Source organism: Prinia subflava, chromosome 10 (assembly GCF_021018805.1).
Source record: "Prinia subflava isolate CZ2003 ecotype Zambia chromosome 10, Cam_Psub_1.2, whole genome shotgun sequence".
NCBI lineage: Eukaryota > Metazoa > Chordata > Aves > Passeriformes > Cisticolidae > Prinia > Prinia subflava.
In genome coordinates, this window is record NC_086256.1 from 8298431 (window position 1) to 8320547 (window position 22117).

The 22117-nt window shown below is 42.2% G+C and overlaps 1 protein-coding gene across 1 annotated transcript; it reads right to left on the reverse strand.

Annotated features, from left to right (window-relative positions):
* Nucleotides 1–7196: 7196 nt before the first annotated feature.
* CMPK1 (cytidine/uridine monophosphate kinase 1) lies at nucleotides 7197–22082 on the reverse strand. Its single transcript, XM_063407124.1, has 6 exons — nucleotides 21583–22082; nucleotides 12705–12851; nucleotides 11690–11842; nucleotides 10143–10219; nucleotides 9962–10058; nucleotides 7197–9487 (listed from the first exon to the last, which is right to left on the reverse strand). The coding sequence occupies exons 1-6, from the start codon at nucleotides 21655–21657 to the stop codon at nucleotides 9446–9448; spliced, it is 591 nt and encodes a 196-aa protein (XP_063263194.1). The 5' UTR covers nucleotides 21658–22082; the 3' UTR covers nucleotides 7197–9445.
* Nucleotides 22083–22117: the final 35 nt, after the last annotated feature.

Here is a 22117-nt window from a genome sequence, read left to right on the forward strand (position 1 = left end):
CATTTTCCCCATTTAAAATTAAAGCCTGCAGTACAGAGACAGAAAAAGAAGTCTTCTCATTGAATAGAGCTAGCTGTGCTTTCTTAAAGCTTTCAGTACTGGAGTCAGAGGGAGTTGGATAGGATTTTTTTTTTCTTTAAATAAAGCTTCAAAAGATGATACAGAAATCTGAGTCCACTTAAAAAGAGAAAAAACCCAAACCATCTTTCCTACTCCTTGTGGCTATTGGAAAGAAACAAACTAAAAAAAAAAAAAAAAAAAAAGACAAAAAACAACGAAAGCCAAGCTTCAGATGATTTCTAACCGGATTTCATGCTCCCTGAGTGCCTGGCAGGCTTTCCAGTCACGAAGGTTTTGGGGCACCAAAGTCCCTCCCCTTAAGTAACTCCTCAGTTATCAAACTCCTCAGCAGTTTGGGAGCTTTGGAGCATTTACTGGTGGGGAAAAGGGACCCGGAGCACGGGAAAGACCTGAGCTTGATAGGGACCTCTGCCTAAGGGTACCTAAGGTTTTGGGCTCCACTCTGCGTCCAATAATGCCCTTTGAAAGGGAGCTCCTCAGCCAAACGTCCTTGGCACTGGTCAAAAACACCTTCCCCTTAGACAGCCCAAAGGACCCAGCAACTTTACCCCTGAGCAAACCAACGCAGTAACAACCAAACCGTGAGCTCTCACCTCTGCTCCTTCCCCGGATCCCAAACCTGGGGCTGCAGGACCAGCACTTTCTTCGCTGTGTGTGACATCCTTTCAGCAATTCCACACTGACTTCTGGGGACCAGTAGGAGCCCAGTCAGTAAATGCCTGTCCTCACCCATCTGGGCTGGGTTCGCTGCTGGAACCAATTAGAACAATTAGCAGCACATCAGCGTTTGTGCTAAGGACTCTCACATGTGGGTATTTGCCAAAGACTTTCCTCATTTCCTCCCCTCATCATCTCCTCTGCTGTTTGTGGGGGCTCTCATCTCCCCACTTTTACCCCTTACTCCCAGAGCTTTTTTTTTTTTTTTTTTTTTTTTTTTTATATTGTTAAGGGACTGTGCAGTTCAGGGAGGGAACAGCAGTGCAGAAAAGGCAGGAGTTAATGAATTGCTCACGATGGAAGAATAACAACTAAGCTAATTAAGGATCTTCATATTTGTCCTCCAACCTTCATTAGCTGCTGTGGTGACCCTGTGCCTGCTCAGACAGCAGAAACCAACCCGCTCTCCCAAAGAGACCCAGAATCTCCCTTCTCTGGAGCAGTCTCTATCACAGTGTCAGTTAATGGATGCATCATTTTCCCCTAATTTTCGAAATTAAGGCTACAACTTTTAATTATTATTATTAATGATAATGTCCCTTGTGTTTTATCATTTTCATTAACTGATGTTTTTAACTTTTAAAAACATGTGTTGTCTGAATTAAAATTATCTATTCTTTTATTCTGCAGTGCAGATGGACTTTAGCAGGCTGGACATGACTACTGACAGATATCACATCCTTCAAGGATTACTGGACACCCAAAACAGTTTTGATTCCCACAACTATGATAAATTGTTCTTGAGGCACTTCTCTACCAGCATCAGCAGGTGTTCTAAAAATTGCATTGATGAATTTCCCAGAAAAAAAATCCCTCTCAGTCTTTTGGAAAAACAGCAGAATTAACACCCTGACATAAACACTTGGACTAACTTTGGAGGTAAATGATTCCCAGCTCCTTGAAGAGATGCAGTGAATTCTCCTAAAGCCCAATAAGCCTGTCCTTCTTAAGGGACCTTGCCCTGTTAACTGGTGAGCTAGGAGCCAGTTTGATCAAATCTGAGCAGTTGCTCTTTGCAAAGACTGTTTCTCCTTTTGCCAGACATGTACAATGTTACTTCTCCCAAATTTGAGAGTCCCTTTGTACATTGATCTCCCCTCTGCTTAGAAAATGGGAACACATCTATGCAGAGAGGAATAGATCTGCTGCAAAGGGGCTACAGCTTCCTTAGTGCTGAGCCCCTAGCAGTGCCACTCTGCTGTCCATCTGTGAAGTGACACAAGACCCAGATGTCACTGGAACAGCAGAAATGCTGAGCCTACCCAGGGGGTGGCTGCTGATACCAGTCCTGCTCATGCCCTACGGTCAGAATTACTGGTCATGCCCCAGCACAAAGTGTTGTCAAAACAAAGTCTGACCCTGCTGGCACCTCCACACTTCTCATTTCTGTCCTGCACCAGCCAAGATGCTGGTCCCACTCTGTCTCTTCCCATTCCCCTAGCCTGAAGTCCTTTTGGGAAAGAATGGGCTTGTTATTGCTGAAGGATACTCAGGTAGCATCTGCACAGCCATGCCTGAAGAGTAAACTAGTCCATGCTTTTCCATCAGAGTCATTTGGAAGGAATAATAGGGTAGAAGGGCATCTAGAAGATTTCAACAAAAAACATCTATCCACAGATAAAGCAATTAAGGTTTTGACTGTATTGTTACTGTCTTTTCGCTCCAAAATTTTCCTGTGAAAAAGAATCAGGTGCAATGCACCTGTGAAAGGGAATCAGGGTGCTTACCACTCAGCTCCTCCCAGCAGCTTCACTTCTTGTGTTCCCCCTGCCATCCCAGGTAGACCTCACCTCACTTCTGAGGCACTCAGAAGAGAGACACCAGGAATACTCTCTGCCATGGTACCACATAACTCCTTCACTAGTGGCAAACTCTCACTCGAGATTATCTCAGAACTTTGCCTTTTGGTTCATGCTGTCACGAATGTAGTTGCACAGAACAGCCAAAATAATTAAGTTGTGCCCATCTAGCTGTCCTCATTAGATACAATTAAATAAAATTACTAAAAAAGAAAAGAAGAAGAGGCATGGCAATGGCTGTTGTCAAGTTACCAATACAGGAGATCCATCTCAGTGAAGCAAAAAACGAATCAAAAATCTATTTCTTTATATAGATTTTTTTTTTTAAGTTATACCAATAAAAATAGGCTTTTAAACGAAGAACCAGGTCGTTCAATATACGGGCAGTACCGTGCATCCTATGAATGGCACTTCCAAGCTCTATCCTGCTCTCCACGAGCCTTGCACCCCTCCTTGTGGTGCATCGAAGCAACTGTCATGTGAGCAAAATCCTCTCTGCTGGGCTTTGGCTCCCAAAAAAGAGCACAGAGACATCCATCATCCCTGGCACCAAGCACCACCTTCTCCGTGTTGTGAACGTCTCCAAACTAGAGATATAAACAATTTCTGCTTCTTACTAGAAGTCAGTTCTAAGCACACGTTTCAAACATCATTAAACTGGAGGGAGTAGAAATGTGTGACACATTGAAACAGTTACACTTCTCAATCTTCATGCTTGTTTAAAGGTTACTTTTGGATGAAAGCTGGTTAGAGAATAAATAACAGATGCTGAAAGCATCCATTATGTATTTTTGCAATTAGCAGAAAATCTTGGTACTTTTCTTAAAGAACATACATAATTTTGTGGGATGTTTATTGCTGGAAGCAATCTGCTCTGGCTGGCAAGAGCAACATCCAAGAGCCAGGGAAGCTTCACAAGGAGTCACACATAGTAAGCCAAAAGCAATGCTTGCTTCAGGAACACCACTTAAACCCCTGTGCTTGCTGTTGCAAGGAAGTGGTCAAATGCACTTTCTTTCCACAGAAAATTTTAAATTAGAAAGAACATGGTGAAATCATCCCTGTTTCTTTTCCACAGACATTTTGATTACCCAGCAAAAAAGTGGTTCCTGCTTATACTTTCATTTGAAAAATGCATCCAGGATGTTTCATGCTATTGTTGTCTTCTCTGCCCAAAGGGTTTCTTCCATGGCCCAGCTACCAACACCCCTCTTGGGGTATGGAGATACTGCTGTACCTTGGGAACTCCTGTGCATCCAACATGCAGCCTGGAAGGGAAAAATGGAAGTAAGGAAGCCATACAGCTCCCAGAAAGTATCTCACTCTCATAAAAATCTGTGTGTGGAACATGAGGTGGAACAGCAGCTTTAACTGTGCCAGGCCTCCCTCTCCTTGTGATTTCCATCAAATCCAAATGAAGGTAGAGAAGGTATTCAGACAGAACAGAGGTATTAGAATATACTACAGACCTCAGCATACTTGGTGACCATAGCTGGGAAGTTCAGCTGGTTCTGGTTTAAGAAGACAACAGTAGTACTGCCCTGAGCAGAAAGCTGAACAGAAAGCTAAGGAGCTGCCCTCTGCTCAGTGAGGAGAGAGGGCCACCAGACACTACATCCTCCATACACTGTGATAGTCCTGAAGAGCTCCACCATAGATTAGGCTTTAATCCTAAAACTTGATCTAATTCTATCCCCGAATCTCTTTTTATACCTCTTGGCACTAAATAAAAGTGCATGCTGAGAACAGAAGCTGTCCAAGATGCCATTTTCACGTACCCTACCCAGCCCATCACACTTTGGTAGTCACACAGCAATCTGTGCCATTTCTTACCACACAGAAACAGCATTGTGCTAAAAAGCCCTCCAGAGTAAAGCAGATAATATCTTTTGGGATGGTGCCTTGTATTTTCCAAGAGTTGTCTTGCTGTAGCAGTTATTACAAGAAACTAAACCAAACCCTCCTATTTGTAAATTGGATAGAAAAAGCACAACTCACACTGGTATTTGGTTTAGGACTGAAGGGTTCACACAGTGCTTAAGAAGCATTTTAGACAAAAGCAAGCTTTCTGCCAAACATTTGAGAGGGAAGAGAAAATTTCTGCTTTGCTGTCTGAACACAGTTTTAAGCCAGGATGATGAAAGTGCCTGGCACTGCTACCCACAGTGAAATGCACTGTGCATCTCACGCTTCACATGCAAGGCTCATGTTGCCTTCATCCTGCCCAGTTTAGTTTCTACAGTGTTATCCTGAAGAAAAATTCCAGACTCAACTAGGGGAGATGAGAAATTGAGTAGGCAGGGAGTGCTTTTGCATTAATTTCTGCACAGCACAATGAAATAGCTGTACCCCACAAGAATTGCTGCCCTGTAGAACAGGTATTTATCTAAAGCTGAAGTCTTAGGAGTGAAGCAGAATTGACTGAGCTTCTCTAAGCATCTTCCCTCCCCTCTTCAACCATCTCACTTGCCTCCATTGTTGCACAACTGGTCACTGCTGGTTTAACATCTAGTGACTGAGGAGGTTTCCTCATGCAACTGCTGCTAAGCTGAAGCAAGGCAGACACAGTTGATCTGACTCACAGGAGAAAAGAGCAGAGGTACTACACAGAGATTTCCTGTAGCTGGGGGAAAAAAAGAAAGCAATGTGCTTTATGTCAGTTTTGTAACAGCTTATGTACCAAGTTCATGTCAGAAACAGGTTCAGATTGCTTCAGATGAAGGTTTAAAGGTTTTCTTTATTTAGGAAGGCACACAGAGATTGGCAAGAGCACCCCCTTCCCTATGCCAAAGAGCATCTGCAATTCAAAAAGGTAAGGTAAAGGCATTAAAAGGCAGAAAGCAAAGAGGATAGAGCATACCTCAGCTGAGCAGATTAGAACACTCAATAAAGACGGCTATTGTTACCAACAGAAATACTCTACAAATACACAGGCTGAAACCCACCATCTTAAACTAAGCAGTCCATGAAAAATAGCAGAGAGATGCAAGATTAAATTCTTCCATGCTCCCCTGTCTCCACTGGAAGGCTTATAAAGGTTTACAGATCTCAAGAGTGTTCACACTGCTGCTATATGAAACCACATATTAATATTTTTATATTATCTCATGTCTTGTCTCCTTTGTTACCTGATCAGGCAAATCCTCTTCACAATGTCTCGCAGTTTTCATTATCAGCCATTAACCCTGGGATGTTTGGGCTGTGGCAAGGGCAAATAAGGGTCTCCAAGTCCTGCTGCACCACGGCTTGAAGAAATAACCTGCTCGTGCCAAGGAGCCCAGAGCAGAAGACCAGCAGAGCTGCCACAGATCATAGCCTTCAGAGACATCTGTGCCACAAGAGGGACCGAGCTGGTACTGAACCTCACACCAGAGCAGGAAAGTAATCCCCTAAGCTGCAACTTTCCTAAATGCTGGCAGCCACAAACTGCCAACCGGTAACGACAGCTGGCAGCTCCAGCTTGGACTGAGTGTTTTTTCCATTTAACTCTCCCCTTCTCCCCAGCTCAGCCTGGGCAGCAGCACACAGATGTCCCCACTGTTTTAAGACACAGAATTTTCCACAAGACCTCGGAACTCTCTCATGAGCCAGCTCTTCTTACTAAGGACAAATTGCTCCTAGTGGGAGATATTGAACACTGAGGCAATCCTCAAGTGCGTTCTTATGGTCTTCTCTGCTTGCTCCTGCTCCCAAAGTGGGAGACTGAACTCAAAATCTCTGTCCAAAAGGTGCAAATCTGATGGGCAGCTTTGCCCCTTTCAGTCTGTCCCTGAGAAGATGCTACAACTTCAGGGTGAGGTTTCAGCAAAAGTTTAGTCCCTGCAGATTTACCAGCAGAAAGGTACCTACTGCTACTGAAAAATCCCCTGCTTTTCTCCACCCCTTTCAGACCAGCCCTGCAAATCTTTCCAGTGCAAAGATTCAAGTTGGAAGGGCTGGATTCAGTGATCTATCTTAGGAGTCTTTTCCAGCCCAAATGATTGTATAATTTTAAGTTCAACAAGTTTAATGGGAAGCTACATGGAGAAAACAACCTCTTTTGTAGCAGACCTTTACAAAAAACAGGTTACTTTAAAATGAGCCTGGCAGCCTCTCAGGCTGTTTTACAAAGAATACGATGCTGTGCCAGTCTCCTGTAAGAACAGCCTGGAGTACAGCATGTAGGCATGTGCTGCAGAGCAGCAGAATGGCACTCAGGAGATCAGCTGCTGATTGAGCAAGGAATCATGAGAAATCCAGACCAAAAACATCTCCAACAGCAGGAGCACAATACATTTGTGTTTCCTAAACCAGTTTCCAAGCCAGTTTTCTTTCACACATGCACCAAATGAATTATCACTGCACAAGTGTATGAATGCAGTCATTTGATAAACCTGTATAAGCAAGAAAAGGGACCAATTCCACAGGCAATGGCCTGACCTTTTCCTGTGCCTAAAAGCATCTTCAGGACTTCAGTTTGATAGTAAAATCTGAACTTTTATACACATACCCATGCATGTGGCCACATGAAGTATTTAACATCAATAAATACTCACTTTATACAGATGGATATATGTGAAAAACATCCCTTGTGACAGATAACTGTAAGGCAAGCACTCATTAAGCCACAGAACAAAGTTTATTGGATCTCCTCAAATTCTTTATACAGTTTTGCTGCTCAATAGACACAACACATTGGCATATTGCCTTTAATTTTTATTTCAATCATAAGTCCATCTTGAAAGAAGTGGTAACACATTTAATGGCATCTTCAATAAATAAAATGACAAAAAAAATCTAGTCCTTGCACAGACGCATTACAATCCACTCCAAATTCAATATTGCCAAAACATTGTTGGGTGTTTTTCTAAAACTTGCTTTGGAGGGTTTTTTTTTGTTTCAGCACTTAAATACACAGAAAAATATATGATGAGAGAAATTCTGAACAGAACTTGTAAAAACCAATAACTTAGAAGCAAGAGTTAATGAAATCTCTAACTGGATGAAAGAATCCAGTCTGAAGTATTTTTTTAAAAAACCCTGATTCTAACCTTCATGTTAAAACATGCAGTTTCACTGGATCCTATCCATGTCAGCATACTTCTATAGTAAGAGTTAAATTCCAGGTGTTCTTTTTTGTTTTCTTTAAGGAGAAATTTGTAAAGTGAGAGCATTGGCCTCCCACACTCAAAAAAGCAGTCATGGTCCATATATTCTGAAGTAGTAAACAGCTATTTGTGGCAAGTCCATTGCCTGAACTCCTACCAGACTGGAAAAGCTACTGCAGTTTATCCTTGTTTCTGCACTCACCTCTTCCCCAGTCCAGCAGCCTCAACAACCTCAGCAAGATGAGAATTCCTGAAAATACAAACCTGACTGCAGGATGAGGACCAACACATCTGATTCTAATTAAAAGCTAAGCTTAATTTAAACCTTTCCTTAAATAAAGCCATGACTAAAGAAAAGCTGAGCATCAAGATTTCCAGATTGCAATTCTGTGTAATTAGCATGTCACAAACCAATTAGAGCATCAGTTAATGTAGGAACAACCACTCTAGCACTAAAATCAGTTAAAACTCTCATCTTCAGGCTGTCAGTGGAAGCTTAGGGCACAAAAGGAATCCATGGTTGGGCCCCCTCCCAGACCTATGCATACTATACAGGGGACAGAAAAGCTTAAACAAAAGACAAAATTGCACCACATCTGTGCAAACATTTCATCCAGGTTGTTTCAACCAGTTCCCTGCTCACCCAGCTCCTCCTAATGACTGCACTTGGCTTACTCAAGAGAACAGAAGGAAGCAAGACTCTCTTACAGGGAATGAAACTCTTGTCTGCAATTATCTTCTCATCAGCTGACCACATCATAACAAAAGTGCAATAACTTACAAACTTCTCAAATAAACAGCTAGTAAAATTACACATTTTTAGGGAAACATTCACTAGTTTAACCATAAAAATGTTTCCCCAGGTAACAAACCTTAAAGCATTTGGTAACACAGTATTTCAATAATAATAGAGAAAAACCCTTCCATTTGTTACAAAAGACAGAACTGTCAAAAGATTTTGCTTACTGTACACTATTTAAGAGCTTTGCCATCTTGTGAAGATCATGCTGTAGTTAAGAACATAACTATCATTTAAGATAAATGAGTATTGAAATACTAAACTGACTTTCTAAATCTTTTGCAAATGAAAACAAGGAAAAATCCAGGGCCATGTCATCCAAGAACTTGCAAGACAGTTTACATCCAGAGTCATAAGGAAGCACCACTTTCCATAAAGTACTTTGTATGTCTGCTCCTGAAAAGCTATTTAATAGTTTTTTGAGAACTGCTGAAACAGATTCTCACACTAACTGTAGCATGACTTAGAGAATTCAGGTCTGGGAATACAAGGGAATTTTGGGCAAAATTATACTTTGGAAAAAAAAAACTGCTAAATTTGGTCCAAGCATCCAAAGAAAAATAAGGTATATGGGTCCTTCATTGCTTAATGCTGCTGTTCAGCTGATCCTTAAAAAGAAAGGTGTACAGCAATGAGGAGGAAGAAAAAGGACTGCCCATGATAGACACAGAACTGTGACAGAATAACAGTTTCTTCAGCAAGATGTATTAACTGTGATCCTGCCATGTGAGTAACTGAACTTGCACTAATGGAGAACCCTGAAAGTTGTATACTATAGCCACAAGAAATGATTTTCTATTTATAAAACAGATCCATTTCTAATCAACTGTTTTACCAATCGTCATTAGATATGTGAAAAAAATAAAAAAAAATCTTTTAAAATAATTACAAAGAGTGGACTGCAGTAGCAGCTATTCAAGCAAGATTCAAGCACAAGTTTAAATGAAGTTTCAAGCTGGGAATTAGCCTTCTTTGTCGAAAATTTGTACAACTTTTTCAAAAACCTAAAAAGATAAAGAACAATTTTATGAAGCATTCATCAAACAGCTACTCCAAATTAAGCCAACATAAACAGTATTTGACAGTACTTTTAAAAATATATAGGGTTTTTTAGAACATTCACAGTAATACTTTAACAGTGAAATTAACATCAATTTTGGGAAGCAGACAGAAGAGCAACACTACTGCAGAAGAACAAAAGCTCATGAAAATGAAAAAGCCAAGGCCCTGTTAAACACAGAAACACTGGAAATGTGTTTAGCCCAGCTCACACTCAAGCAGAACAAATCAATTTCCTCAAGTTATTCACATCTTACTCAGTCCTTCAAGAGTCAAATCAAGAGTTCCACAACATCCCTGAGTAATAACATCAGTGCTTAATTAGCAGGCTAATCACACGCACACACATCTCAGAAGAATGCCAAAAATATGCACCCTGCTACCCTGTCATCCCCATGGTTTTTTGGATATATACTTACTTCATCAACAGATTTAGAGGCATCCACTTTTCTGACTTTTCCCATTTTCTCATACAAATCTATGATAGGCTTAGTAGACTGCAGATATGTATGAATTCTAAGAGAAAGCACATGGAGAAAAAACCCACATTACACAGTAAAATCTAAAGAGAAGAGAACTGAAAAGTTTTGAAGACAGTACCTCTTTTCCAGGCTCTCCCGGTTGTCATCACTCCGACCACTGCTCTTGCCTCTCTCCAGACAGCGGCCGATACATATCTACAAAAAACCATCAAAAGGATGACTACAGCCAGCAACACAAGCTGCCATCCTGAGGGCAGGAACAAACAAAAATCCTGGAAATCTAAATCGGCCTGGCACACAAAATAAAGTCCAGGTCTGGTGGATGTAACCAGAACTCACAGGATAAGCTAATTTCTTCTAGAGAAGAATGATGATGGTTTACAATCCAGTTTATGAAAATGGGATTGGGGTCAGAGGAAGTAAAAGCAGCATCAAGCTCTGTGATTTGACTGGATCTTTGATCTGAGACATTAAAAAAGAAAATTAGCTGATTTTCGAGGATGTGTTCAGGCTTTCTGAAAAGCAGCATGTCAAATGGGGCTATTAATATATGTCTGCACCAAAGGAAAGTCACTGTACGTTCTCTCAAGAAATTTGTAAGGCAAACTGACAATACCAAGTTATTGTCAGTTAAAATGTTCTTACCTGACATTGCTATAATGAAGACTTCAAAATCTAAGTAAAAAATGAAGAACCAACCATAGCTAGAAGTGTCCCAATGAACTAAGTTTTTTAAACCTTTAGTTAAATAAGCAAAGCTGACACATGTACACTCCTTGAATACATTTATCCTACTCATGCAAGAGGACAACGGTTAAAAATTAGTTTTTCCTACACAGGACAATCATGGTAAAGATCATTTAGGCATTGTGTATTTTTAAATCTTGTAAAGAAACCAGAATCACAAAATTAATGCTCCAACAAGTGAAAAAATTAATTTAGTCTTATTTAATAGGAAAAAAAATCCCTCACATACTCTTTAAGATTACAAAACAATTGCAAATAAGTATAAAAAAAAATCTCAGGAAGTTGGGGAAAGGGGTAAAAGGAAAAAAGTCACTGGAAGGTGCTGGGATACTCATAACAGTTTTCATGCTCAAGGGCACTGACAAATTAAAAAGACAGCACATCATGGCACTTGTTAAATGAATGTAATGCATCACTGTCAAAATGCCCTTGTAATTTAATGACTTGCTGAATAAAACGTTGATTACTGACTATCCTGTAGCACAGCTAATAACTGAAAATAAAGATTACTGCTGCACTTCAGAATTCAAGCAGATGTCATACCAAGTTCATTTTGGACTAAACAACAAATTATTAAGAGCAAGCAGAGTAATATTTTCTGAAAAGTAACCAAATAATTTTGTAAAATGTACTTCAAGTTTTGATAAGTTTTCTTTAAGAATGCAATTGCCTAGAGTACTTCCTCAATACAATTTATTCACATATGATTATACCAAGTGTCATTAACTGTCTATTTCAATAAACAGGCAGCTTTTCATCTGCTAAAACAAGTTGCCGAAAAATCCTTCAAACACCCAGGCCAAGTTTTCCTTCTAGTCTTACATTAGTCCATTCTCCCTGTCAGAGTATAATTGTTCTTCTTGAATGATTCCCACAATATTGCAAGAAAGGAAGTTACAGAATTACACACTTCATTACCTCATTGTCACAATCAAAAAAGAGAACAAAGGAAACATCCGCTTTTCCATCCATAGTCTTAGTCCAGCCTTGAAGATTATCTTCATTCCTGGGAAATCCATCAATCAAAAACTTGTTCTTCTGGGAATTGGCAGCCATTGTTTGATCCATAGCCTGATAAAAGAGAATTCAATTCACAATCTCCTGCACATATGCTGAATTATCTACTTATTAATTTACCCCCAAGATGTTGATGTGGTAAGTTGAGAAGCATTTATTTTAGGATTATTGCAGATTTGCAAAATGTGCTTTTGTTTCACTTTCAATGCATGCTGGTTAATTCACTGATGCACCAACACAGCTATTGTTCAAATTGAATTAATTATTTCACCAAGCTCAAAAATCTCATAACAAACAAATCTTGTAATAAATCCCAGCTTTAAAGCTTATTTTCTACAAGATACTGGGAAGTGTCTTTACACAATAAGACACCAGAAAATTCCTGATCTAGAGTTGATTCGAAGGGAAAAGCTACAGATAAATTAAGTGCCATGAACAGCAGCCTTTTCTGACTTAAGAGATACTCCCATTGTTTTCATGGACATCCAATAGAAACTGAAGCTTTTCCTTTCACAAGAAAAACAGTAAGTGCTCTTCACCTGACTATCTATTTTGATAAAACTCACAAATCTTTTTTAAAGTGCCTTTAAGGCCTCTAACCTCCAATCAAATATGACTGAATGGACCAAGAGGTCCAAAAGCTAGTGCAGGGAAATAAGAAATACAGTTTAACTGATTCTCCTAGAGCTCCTAAAAAATAAAGGAAAATAAAACCAACCCATTTTCACAGATCTCCAGGTATGGGAGGCCATCAGCTCTCCAGCAGTCAGAAAGAAACACAAGTGACTGCTGAGAGAGGCAGCTCCGTGTCTGCCCATTCATACTGCTCACATGGAGGAAAGGCAGCTCTGCCAGAACACAGCCACTGCTGTGTTGCTGCAGGAGTGACCCTGCAAGGAAATAGCCCTTTCCTTACCCTCTTCAGCAAGCTGATTGTTATTTCAACTGGCACGATCTCCCCCTCCTTAATGTAGTTCTCAATGAGTTCTCCATACTGGGAGCCCGGCCTTTTCCGCTCATCCCGGAGAAGGTCACCGGCAGAAAGGTGCGTGTATCCGTATTTCTGCAGCAGGCAAAACAAACACAGGCTCCTTTCAGTCAGAGCATTTGTGCAAACCCAACATCAGTCAACACTGTCAGCCCTGTTTATCCTTGCTTTGCAACAGAAAAACCCAGGGAACAGCATCTTGCTAGTGATAGATCTTCAGTGTGCAATCTGACAATAGAGCACACTTTGCACACAACACGCACAGTAAGAATCAGAGTCATTAAGGATGGAAAAGGCTTCCAAGATCATCAAGCCCAGCCTCTGACCAAACACCATTGTCACAACTAAACCAGAGCTTTAAGTGCCACATCCAGTCGTTTCTTGAATGCTTCCATGAATGGTGACTCCACCACCTCCCTGGGCAGCCTGTTCCAGTGCTTGACAACCATTTCAGTGAGGAAATTCTTCCAGATGTCCAACCTGAAACTCCCCCGGTGCACCTTGAGATTGTTTCCCAACCTGAAACTCCCCCAGTGCACCCTGAGGTCATCTCCTCTTGTCCTGTTGCTGGCTGCCTGGCAAAAGGGGCTGACTTATTTTAGTACAAACTCCTTTCAGGGAGCTGTGAATGACAAGGTTTCCCCTAAGCCTCTTTTTCTTCAGGCTGAACACTCCCAGCTCCCTCAGCTGCTGCTCATAGGACTCAATCTGCAGACCCTTCTCCAGCACCATTACCCTTCTCTGGACACACTCCACCATCTCAATGTCTTTTTGAGGTGAGGGGCCCAGAACTCGACATCCTTGGGTAAAACACTCAACAGGGCTTTGGTCAGGTGTATGTGTACAGTTTTCAAAAGCAATTTTGTTATGTTTGGAAACAAGGCAAGACAAGAATTTTGTTTAATTACCTACTTAAAAAAACACATAGAGTGATTGCAAGTCCTTTGGAGCTGGAGAAATGTCCCAAGCACAGGATAAGTCATAAATCCCTATGTTCATGTTGTGGTTCTGGCACAATTTCCTCCCCTACCTTGGTGAAATCACCTGTAACAGCACAAATAATCCTCCTGCCCCTGTTACCTCCTTCCCTGAGACGACCACAGAGAGCAGCCCTTGGGGAAAACCAGTGACTTCTCCTAAGGATGACATGGTAGATGAAGGTAAATAGCTACACCCTCTGTCACAGCACACAGAGTAAACAAAGAGGGCAGAGAGATCAGGTTCAGATCTATCAATCTGACACAGTGTGCAGGAAAACAGCACACACCATTGCTCTTTCACCTCAAACTACAGCTAAAACAGTCACTTATGAAAAATACTGATGGAAGTATTTTTTACATGTGAATTTCTCAGGTGTTTATCATTGTAAATAGATACCTAGTGTAAGCACACAAATGCATTACTATCAAAGAGAAACTCATTGCCACAAAGGAAATATCATAGCTCAAAACAATCATTTTCTCAGTTCATTTAACACTGCAAGAAAACTAACAAAGTGCACTATGCTCCTCAACCAAATATAAGTCCATCAAAACAGGCGAAAAAGACATCTTGATTACCTAAGCTAGCTATAAATCCAAAACACAGCACATACATACATTCTCATCAGAAAGTTTTTACACAAAACAAAAACAGCAGCAAAAAACTTCAGGGTTATCAGTTTGGCTGCAGCAACACCCAAAGCAAATTTCAAACAAGGTGTCTGAGAGGCATAATAATGTGACTACACATTTGGTGAGGCTGTGAACTTAGGATTTAAAAACTTGGCTACTGAACCAAGTACAAGAGAAATATTACACAACCCACTAAGTGACTTTAAAACATTTCAATTCCTTTCCAATTTCACCCACAAAAGCATGGAAAGTTAGTTCTGCCACAGTCATAATTTAAGAAGGGATATAATTACCTAAATCTCCAAAACTGTACACAGTTGGCAAAACAGAAGCAAGATTTTGCTCTAAGTGTGAAGGAAAAGCTTCACAGACATCCTCTGTAAGCCCACTGTACTCTTGCTTTAATGTACATTGCATTTGGATATGCCTAACTAATTGCAAATCTAAATATTTATAACCTACAGAAGCCATAAACCAGAATAAATTGTTCCTTTTAAGCAAGAAACATTACTCTGCTGAATGCTAAATTAACATGTAGTTCTTCTTGGAAAAGTTATAGAATGATGATTTTTTTAACATCAGGTTTCCACAAAGGAGAAAACAGGAAGAAAATATAATCCCTTAGGTTTTAGAGGATTACCAAACCATTTAATTTTCCTTGGCATTTCCCTTTTCATGCATGAAAACAAAACTGAGTCAGATAATTTTTGGAATTCTCCGCCTTTTGCAACAGCAAACTAAAGCAGTTTTTAACGGCAGAACTGGAAAGTAAAAGACAGAAGTGTTTTAAAGTGTTGTTGTACAAACAGACTTGTTTGAGATAATAATAAATTATATTCAAAACTAACTCTCAGAAGGGCTTAACTAGGCAATAAGAAAAACAAACCTCTCCTTCAGGGGCAAAACATCTATTTGTTAACTGTACTGAGCCAAGAGCCAAAGAAAACACGTGGCTTTAAACAATGCAAACAAGGGGGGGATGGCTTGGCTGCTGCTCCACACACAGACAGCTTCAGAGATGTGGTGCTCGTGCTACCCTTGCCAGTTTTAATCAGGGCGTTCAGGACACAAAGTTTTCTTTCATTTTAGGTCATAGAAACTCTCAGCAAGCGTCCTGAACTGGAGCAAATCATTGTAGCTCCAAGGGCTCGCAGAAGGGGCTGTGATGTAACTGCACAAAACACAACCCAAACCACTCCCAGTCCTGACACGGTCTGCCTTGTGGCAGCAGGACTTTCCAGCAGTGCCAAGCACATCTTGATGCAATCCCCACAATGTGACTCCTTGCCACTCCCACATAATCCTTGCAATCAAAAAGGGAGCAGGGCTGTGGTTGCCAAACAATAAAAACGCAGTTTCCCCAGCTCTTACTAGGCACATAATGTCAGACTGAAAGGAAGACTTGGAAAAAAAGGTGTCAAGCACCTAACATCTGGAGAGATTTTGGTATTACAGAGCAGAAAAAGAAAATATAGAATTAACTGTTCTAAAATGTATTTCAGAGATAATGTTTTCTGCTATGCTGTCAGACTGGTATGATCTAGAAGATAAAAAAAGAGATTAAATCAGTAAGTTACTATTACACAAGTTCTCATTGTTACACAAGTAGTGCAAGCCCTTGGTGCTGCGATGATTTGCTCCAATTCAGGACACTTGCTGAGGGTTTCTCTGACCTAAAATAAAAGAAAATTTTGTACCCCAAACATCTTGATTTAAACTGGCAAGAGTAGTGTAAGCACCTCATCTACTTATTACACAAGTTCTCATTATTTTTAAAACCATTTTTTGAAGTATGGGTCTTCAAATATAACTTTAAAATCAACTGTGAAAGAAAAAGTGCTGTCTTCAGAAATACTTGAGACATCCTCCTCTTTTGCTTTAAAAAAATAAAACACAAAAATCATTTTTAAAAAATCCCAGTGAAATGGAAAGGCGAGCTCAAGTTTCCATCAATCCCATCAAAGCAGCAGTGGACAGAGCAGAGCAGAACACCCCTTGCTCTTTGCCTCTGCCTGCTCAGTCAGTCCTGACATAGCAGGACACACTGGGACACACAAGCTGTGTGCTCCACACCTCCAAATTCCAGCCCGAGACTGCAGCCTCCCTGGGATGTTCCCTCTGCTGTCCTCCGGCCCTTCCAGCTTCCTCCTGTCAGCCGGGATTTGCAACTTTCACCCCGCAGACAGAACACGCTTTGTTTTCAGTAAATACAATAAACAGATGCAGAGCACTGGAAATCCATGAGTCATATCTGTGTCATGCTGGAACCAGGAGGAGTCTCCGGCAGTGAGGGAGGAGCAGAGGTGTCAGGAAGGAGCAGAGGTGAGCAGCAGCTGACACTGGGACTCCCTTCACAGCCCCTTCCGAGGGGCACGGGGTTTATTTCTGATGCAGCCCTGGCGGTCCTGCAACACATCTCCCCACTAAACACCCAGCTTGAGACTTCCTTAAGAGAGCAGAAGCCAAGAAGCAAGAGAAACACAAATTACTGCTTTGACCTTGACTCCTATCTTGGCTTATCATTGTTAGTTTGAAAATGAAAGTCACAGGGCTTAAGATTTAAACAAATAAAATACAAACTTTTATTGCCCTAGTTCTGACCTGTCATATCTTGGGCAACCTTAATAAACAACCAAAATTTGCTACATACACCATTCAAGAACTCATTAAAATAAAAATAAAACTGTGCAAAGCCTGCAGCCTTCGGGGTTTTTTTAACCTAGAAAGCTTTTGGCTGTCCTACTAGCACATGGAATTAAATCTTTGGGGTACAGACTACAATGCAGTACTAGACCTTCTGTCTGCTTATTCAATTAGAAAAATTGAAGCAATTTTCTTAGTTTGAAATATGTTCCTGTCTCTGGGAAATAAAAACAAAAAAACCCCCATATTAACAAACCAAAACACACAATGGAGATCCCATTGACAGTGCCTTCAAGGGAGAAAGGGCAGAGAAAACAGAGCAGCCTGGGTGCTTCAGGAGCACTGACTCAATACAGTATGTTCAGGAAAGTCCAAAATTTAATGCCCAGTGTTCTGCAAAATGGAAATGTTCAGGGATAAATTTTCAGGGGGTAGATTTAAACACTCACCACATTTTTAAAAAAAAGCTCTTAAATTCAGAAATATGAATTTATATTCTAAAAATCATGTATGAGAACTTAAGGCTAAGAAGAATACTAATACATGACACTCATTTAAGAGATTTCAGAAGCTGAGTTTAAAGCAAACAATTTAAACCCTGTTTTTATTTCAAGGAAGCTAACGCTGTATCTCAGCAGACTTCTAGAAGACAATTAACACATGACAGCAAAACCTAAATCCTCTGCTACTTTCAGAGAAGCATTTCAGATACAATGAATTCTTCTCTGCATTGTTTCCTTTACCCTAGGAAATCTCCTTATCATATATCCCAATCCAACTTAACAGCTTTTTCCATTTGGATATTAACTTATGCTCTTATAAAAATGAGAAGACTCAGCATCCCAGTTTGTGGAATTAATTTCAGATTTAGCCACAAACATACAGGACAGGGCTGTGGTGGAGGTGAATAATATTTTAAGTACACAGAGAGCAATGTCTTGCATACCCCAAATCTCTACAGATCACCTTGCCAAAACAAACAGAGAAAAAAGTACAACTCAAATGTTGCTTGGAATAAAGACAAATTATTTAGTTATTATTCTTCCCACCAACCAAAGAGCTTTACATCTCAGGCAGAGGTTATAAGGATTTAAAATTTAAGCACAAGAAAGCATATTTTGTGCAGATTTGCTAAATGCATTTTCTTTTCCTTGACTTTACTGTAATGACTTTATACACAAAGTTCAGAAGTCAGCAATAAAGCACATTTCATTATCTCACAGTCACAGAAGATACACTGTGGAAAGCATGAAGGTTATTGCAAGAACCTGCATTCAAATGACATCATTCAACTATAGCTGAAATATTCTGCCTCACGTGACAGCTACGCAACAATCCCAGATGATGGCAAGCTCCACCTAACAAAGCTGTGGAAGGTTTCAGGAGTTAATCTGCAGAGCTGGAATGGAGAGGATAAGAACTTAAGAGGGAATTCTGCTTCATCCCTCTCTAAATAGGAGGAACTGCTCCAGAACAGCAGCAGTTCTGCTGCATTTGCATTTCCCTGACAATTCTGTGTCTGTGGAACACACGGGAGTCGAATCTTCCCTCTGTGGCGAAAACCAGCCTGGTTCAGCTGTCTCATCCAGCCTTATCTGTGGAGATAAAGAATCCTAATCACTTACCCACTGTTCCTTTTCTTGCATTGTGTCAATATCCATTTCCACTTGTTACTAGGTCTTCTTCCTTCAAATCATTTCTCCATTTGTGTCCAAATTTGGCATGAATGCATGCCTTCTCCACATTCACAGACTCCAGCACACATGTTCTGAGCAGTTATGATTTAGGCTAGTATTTAACAAATACATATTTTACCCACAACATGGGACACCCATCTCCCTTTTTTTGGGAACCTAAAGCACAGTCAGCTAAAAAATTACAACACTTCTTTGAGAAATCATTCCCAGGTAATAAGTACATAATATCCCCTTTACTCTACAAAACACAGACACCCTTGGTTTTTAATAAAAATGGTTTGATGCTAAATTCATACAAGAGCTCACCTCAGCCAAATGAGACTTCTTCCACATGTGATGTGCTCTGTCCCAAATCTCCAGTATGAATAGCAACCAAGACATATTTATAGCTCATACTGACTTTTTGTTCAGCACAACCTTCAGCTCTACAGCAAGATACTGGGTCAGATTCATTCCAAATGTAAACTAATATTATTCCGCCCATTTAACAAGGATGAATGAAGTTTATTATTACTCAGCTACAGCCTCCTTTTTCTCTGTGGCAAACAGCCAACGGGGTTTAAAATACAAATAAAAATACCCTTTCAACCTAAAGGCAGCATTGACTGCAGACAGGCTGCTCACTCACCTGCAGCATTGCTCTCTGGGGGCTGCCAGGGGCCACGCTGAGGATTTGTGCTTAGAAAAGCTGCTGCTTGCCAGTACCTCTGCTGTGTTTCACCCACACTTCCCTGTTCATGTGCCCTTTTTCTAAAGTTTTCCAGCACATGTGCAGCACAGTTCAACTGTTCTTTAAGCTACCTCAGACCCTCTCTGCCTCCCAGCTTAGCCAGAGATTCCTGTGGAGGTTGTCTGAGCCAGCAGGAGGGTTGTCCTTGCATTCAACAGGTCTGAGTGCTTTCTACTGTCAGCTCACTGACTTCTTTCCATGTAGTGAACAGGATTAGCAGAATTAAAGCAAATTTGCATTTATTCGAATTTGGATTTCCCTTTCCAGGCTTAGAGAAGAAAATAAATACTGCACAAGCAAGGTTTTTCTTTTTTCCTTTCTAGCTGGAAATACGATTTGAGTAGCAATGGCTCATTTGAACTCCTCGTAATAAAGTGGTCTTTATCCAATTATATCAGCCTATCCAGCCATAGGCATTTATCCTCCTAAACACAGGCCAGCAGCCACACAAGGTACTTCAGCCCTGAGGCTACACTAATGGTTTGGTGAAAGCCATTAATCACAGCCTACAAGGTTCCCCTATAGTTTAAGCTCATTTGTTTTCTACGTGCCAGGGGCTGAATTTGACCTTACCAAAAAGGCTTTATGAGCACTGTGAACCTTCCATCCCACAATTTAATTTAATGAATATGCTGGTTTGAATGCAAGTCTGTAATTTGAGGTTTAAATCCTTTAGAACTAAAGACATAACGGCGTTTTTTAGTCTGGACCAAATTCACTTAATTTAGTTATACAACACTGAGGTCTGGGATGTAACAGCAGCGTGGATAAACTGTAACAGCACCACCAGAGCAGAGGACACACACAACGTGTCTGTTCCAGGGGTTCTTTCCCACCAAAAGTTTCAGGAACATGGGCATCACCACAGTTCTTAGCCATAGCTTTCAGTGAGAGTATGGATAAGCTTTGATCCTATATGGCTTTTAATAAGAGTACACAAAACCGCTCAGTTTAAAAAAAAAAAAAAAGGGAAAAAATATAAAAGAGCTGTTTCAAATCCAACATACACACATTTGGAAGCATTCAGGCCTAACTACTTAAGTAATTATCAACCTGGATACACTGTAATTACCTCTGTGGTTTTTGGTGTTTAAAAGGACAATAGTACACCATGTATCATCCACCCTTCTTTCTTAGATATTTGTTGTCTCAAAAGGTTGGAAAAATGTATTTGGAAAACTGAAAATTTGATAATGTAACTGAAAGTTTAGTCAAATTATACTGTCAGTCTTAGGCTCTTTAAAAAAGAAGAAGGAATGAGATGAAGGATCTATGGGATCAGGATATCCTTTGACCTCTATCATACTGTGCCACAGAAAAAAAAAATTTGTTCTATTTTTAACACATTACTTCCACAACTTACTGAGATGGCACTGGGTCAAGAAGCCAACACCCTGCAATGTCTGCTGTACCAGCTGTAACATTTATGGGACAGGCCCCAGAGCAGATATGGACCTTGATCCATCGGAACCACACGTATTCCCAATAGCTATCAGACACCTCACCTCCTCTGCCAGCCGCAGCTCCGGAGCATCCGGGTGGCAGCCCCGCAGCCACCTACGTGGCGGTGCAGACGTGGACGGAGCCACCCACCCGGGCCGGGCTGCGGGACCGGCCCGACAGGGCGGCACCGCCCGGGCAGCCGGGAGCCTCTCCGGGGCCGCTGTCCGGCCCCTCCGCCAGGGCAATGCCGCTCCCGGCCGAACCCGCGGCAGCCTCCGGAGCACAAGCGGGTGTCCCCGAAGTGGATCAAAAACCCCGCGGTGTCCCCAGGGTGGACGCCGGCACAGGCAGGAGAAGGGAAAAGGCAGGAGAAGGGAAAAGGCCAGGCGGCCTGACAGCGTCTGGACGGGGAACGGAGGGGCTGGACTGGGGCTGCCCCAGCACTTCACCCACCAAAGGGGAGATGTGGGTCGCTTGTTTTGATTTATCGCCTCGAAGGGGCGAGGAATGAATGGAGGTTCGACAAGAGACCAGACCAAAGGGCAGATGGGGGTCCCACCACCGAGCAAAGCGGGACACGACCCCCAAGCGACCACCCCAAAGCGGGTCACGGACCCCACAGGGGGATCCTACAACTCCCAGGCCTCCCCCGCGGCCAGCCCGCACCCCCTCCACCTCACCTCCACGATGCGAGCGCACTGCGTCCCCTTGCCCGCCCCGGGCCCGCCGAGGACGAAGACGACGACGGGCTTCATGAGGAGAAGGAGGCGGCGGCGTTGCAGCAGCAGGACAGCGGCGGCGGGGCGGCGGCCGTGGGGCGGCCGAAGGGCGGGCGGGGAGCGGCGGGGCCGAGGCCGGGGCTGTGACCGGGGCTGTGACTGTGGCACCGCTGCCGCCGCGCTGTCCCCGCGGAGGGAAAGTGCTTCCGGGTCCCGGGCGGGGCGGGGCGGGCACGTGGGCGCGGGGCTGGCGGCGGCGGCTCTGCCGGGACTCACGGCCCCGGGTTCCGGCTGGGGAAGGCCGAGGCCGGCGCGGCGCTCCGGCGGGACCGGGTATGTCGGTTCATTGTTCGCCTCGCCACAGCCCCTTCCGGCATGGCCCGGCCAGGCCCGGCGGCAGCGGCGGCGCCCCCGCTGCCATGGCAACGCCGCCGCATCGTCGCACTGCGCATGCGCTCTCCCCGCCCCCTGGCATTTTAAAACCCCCTGTCCGCGC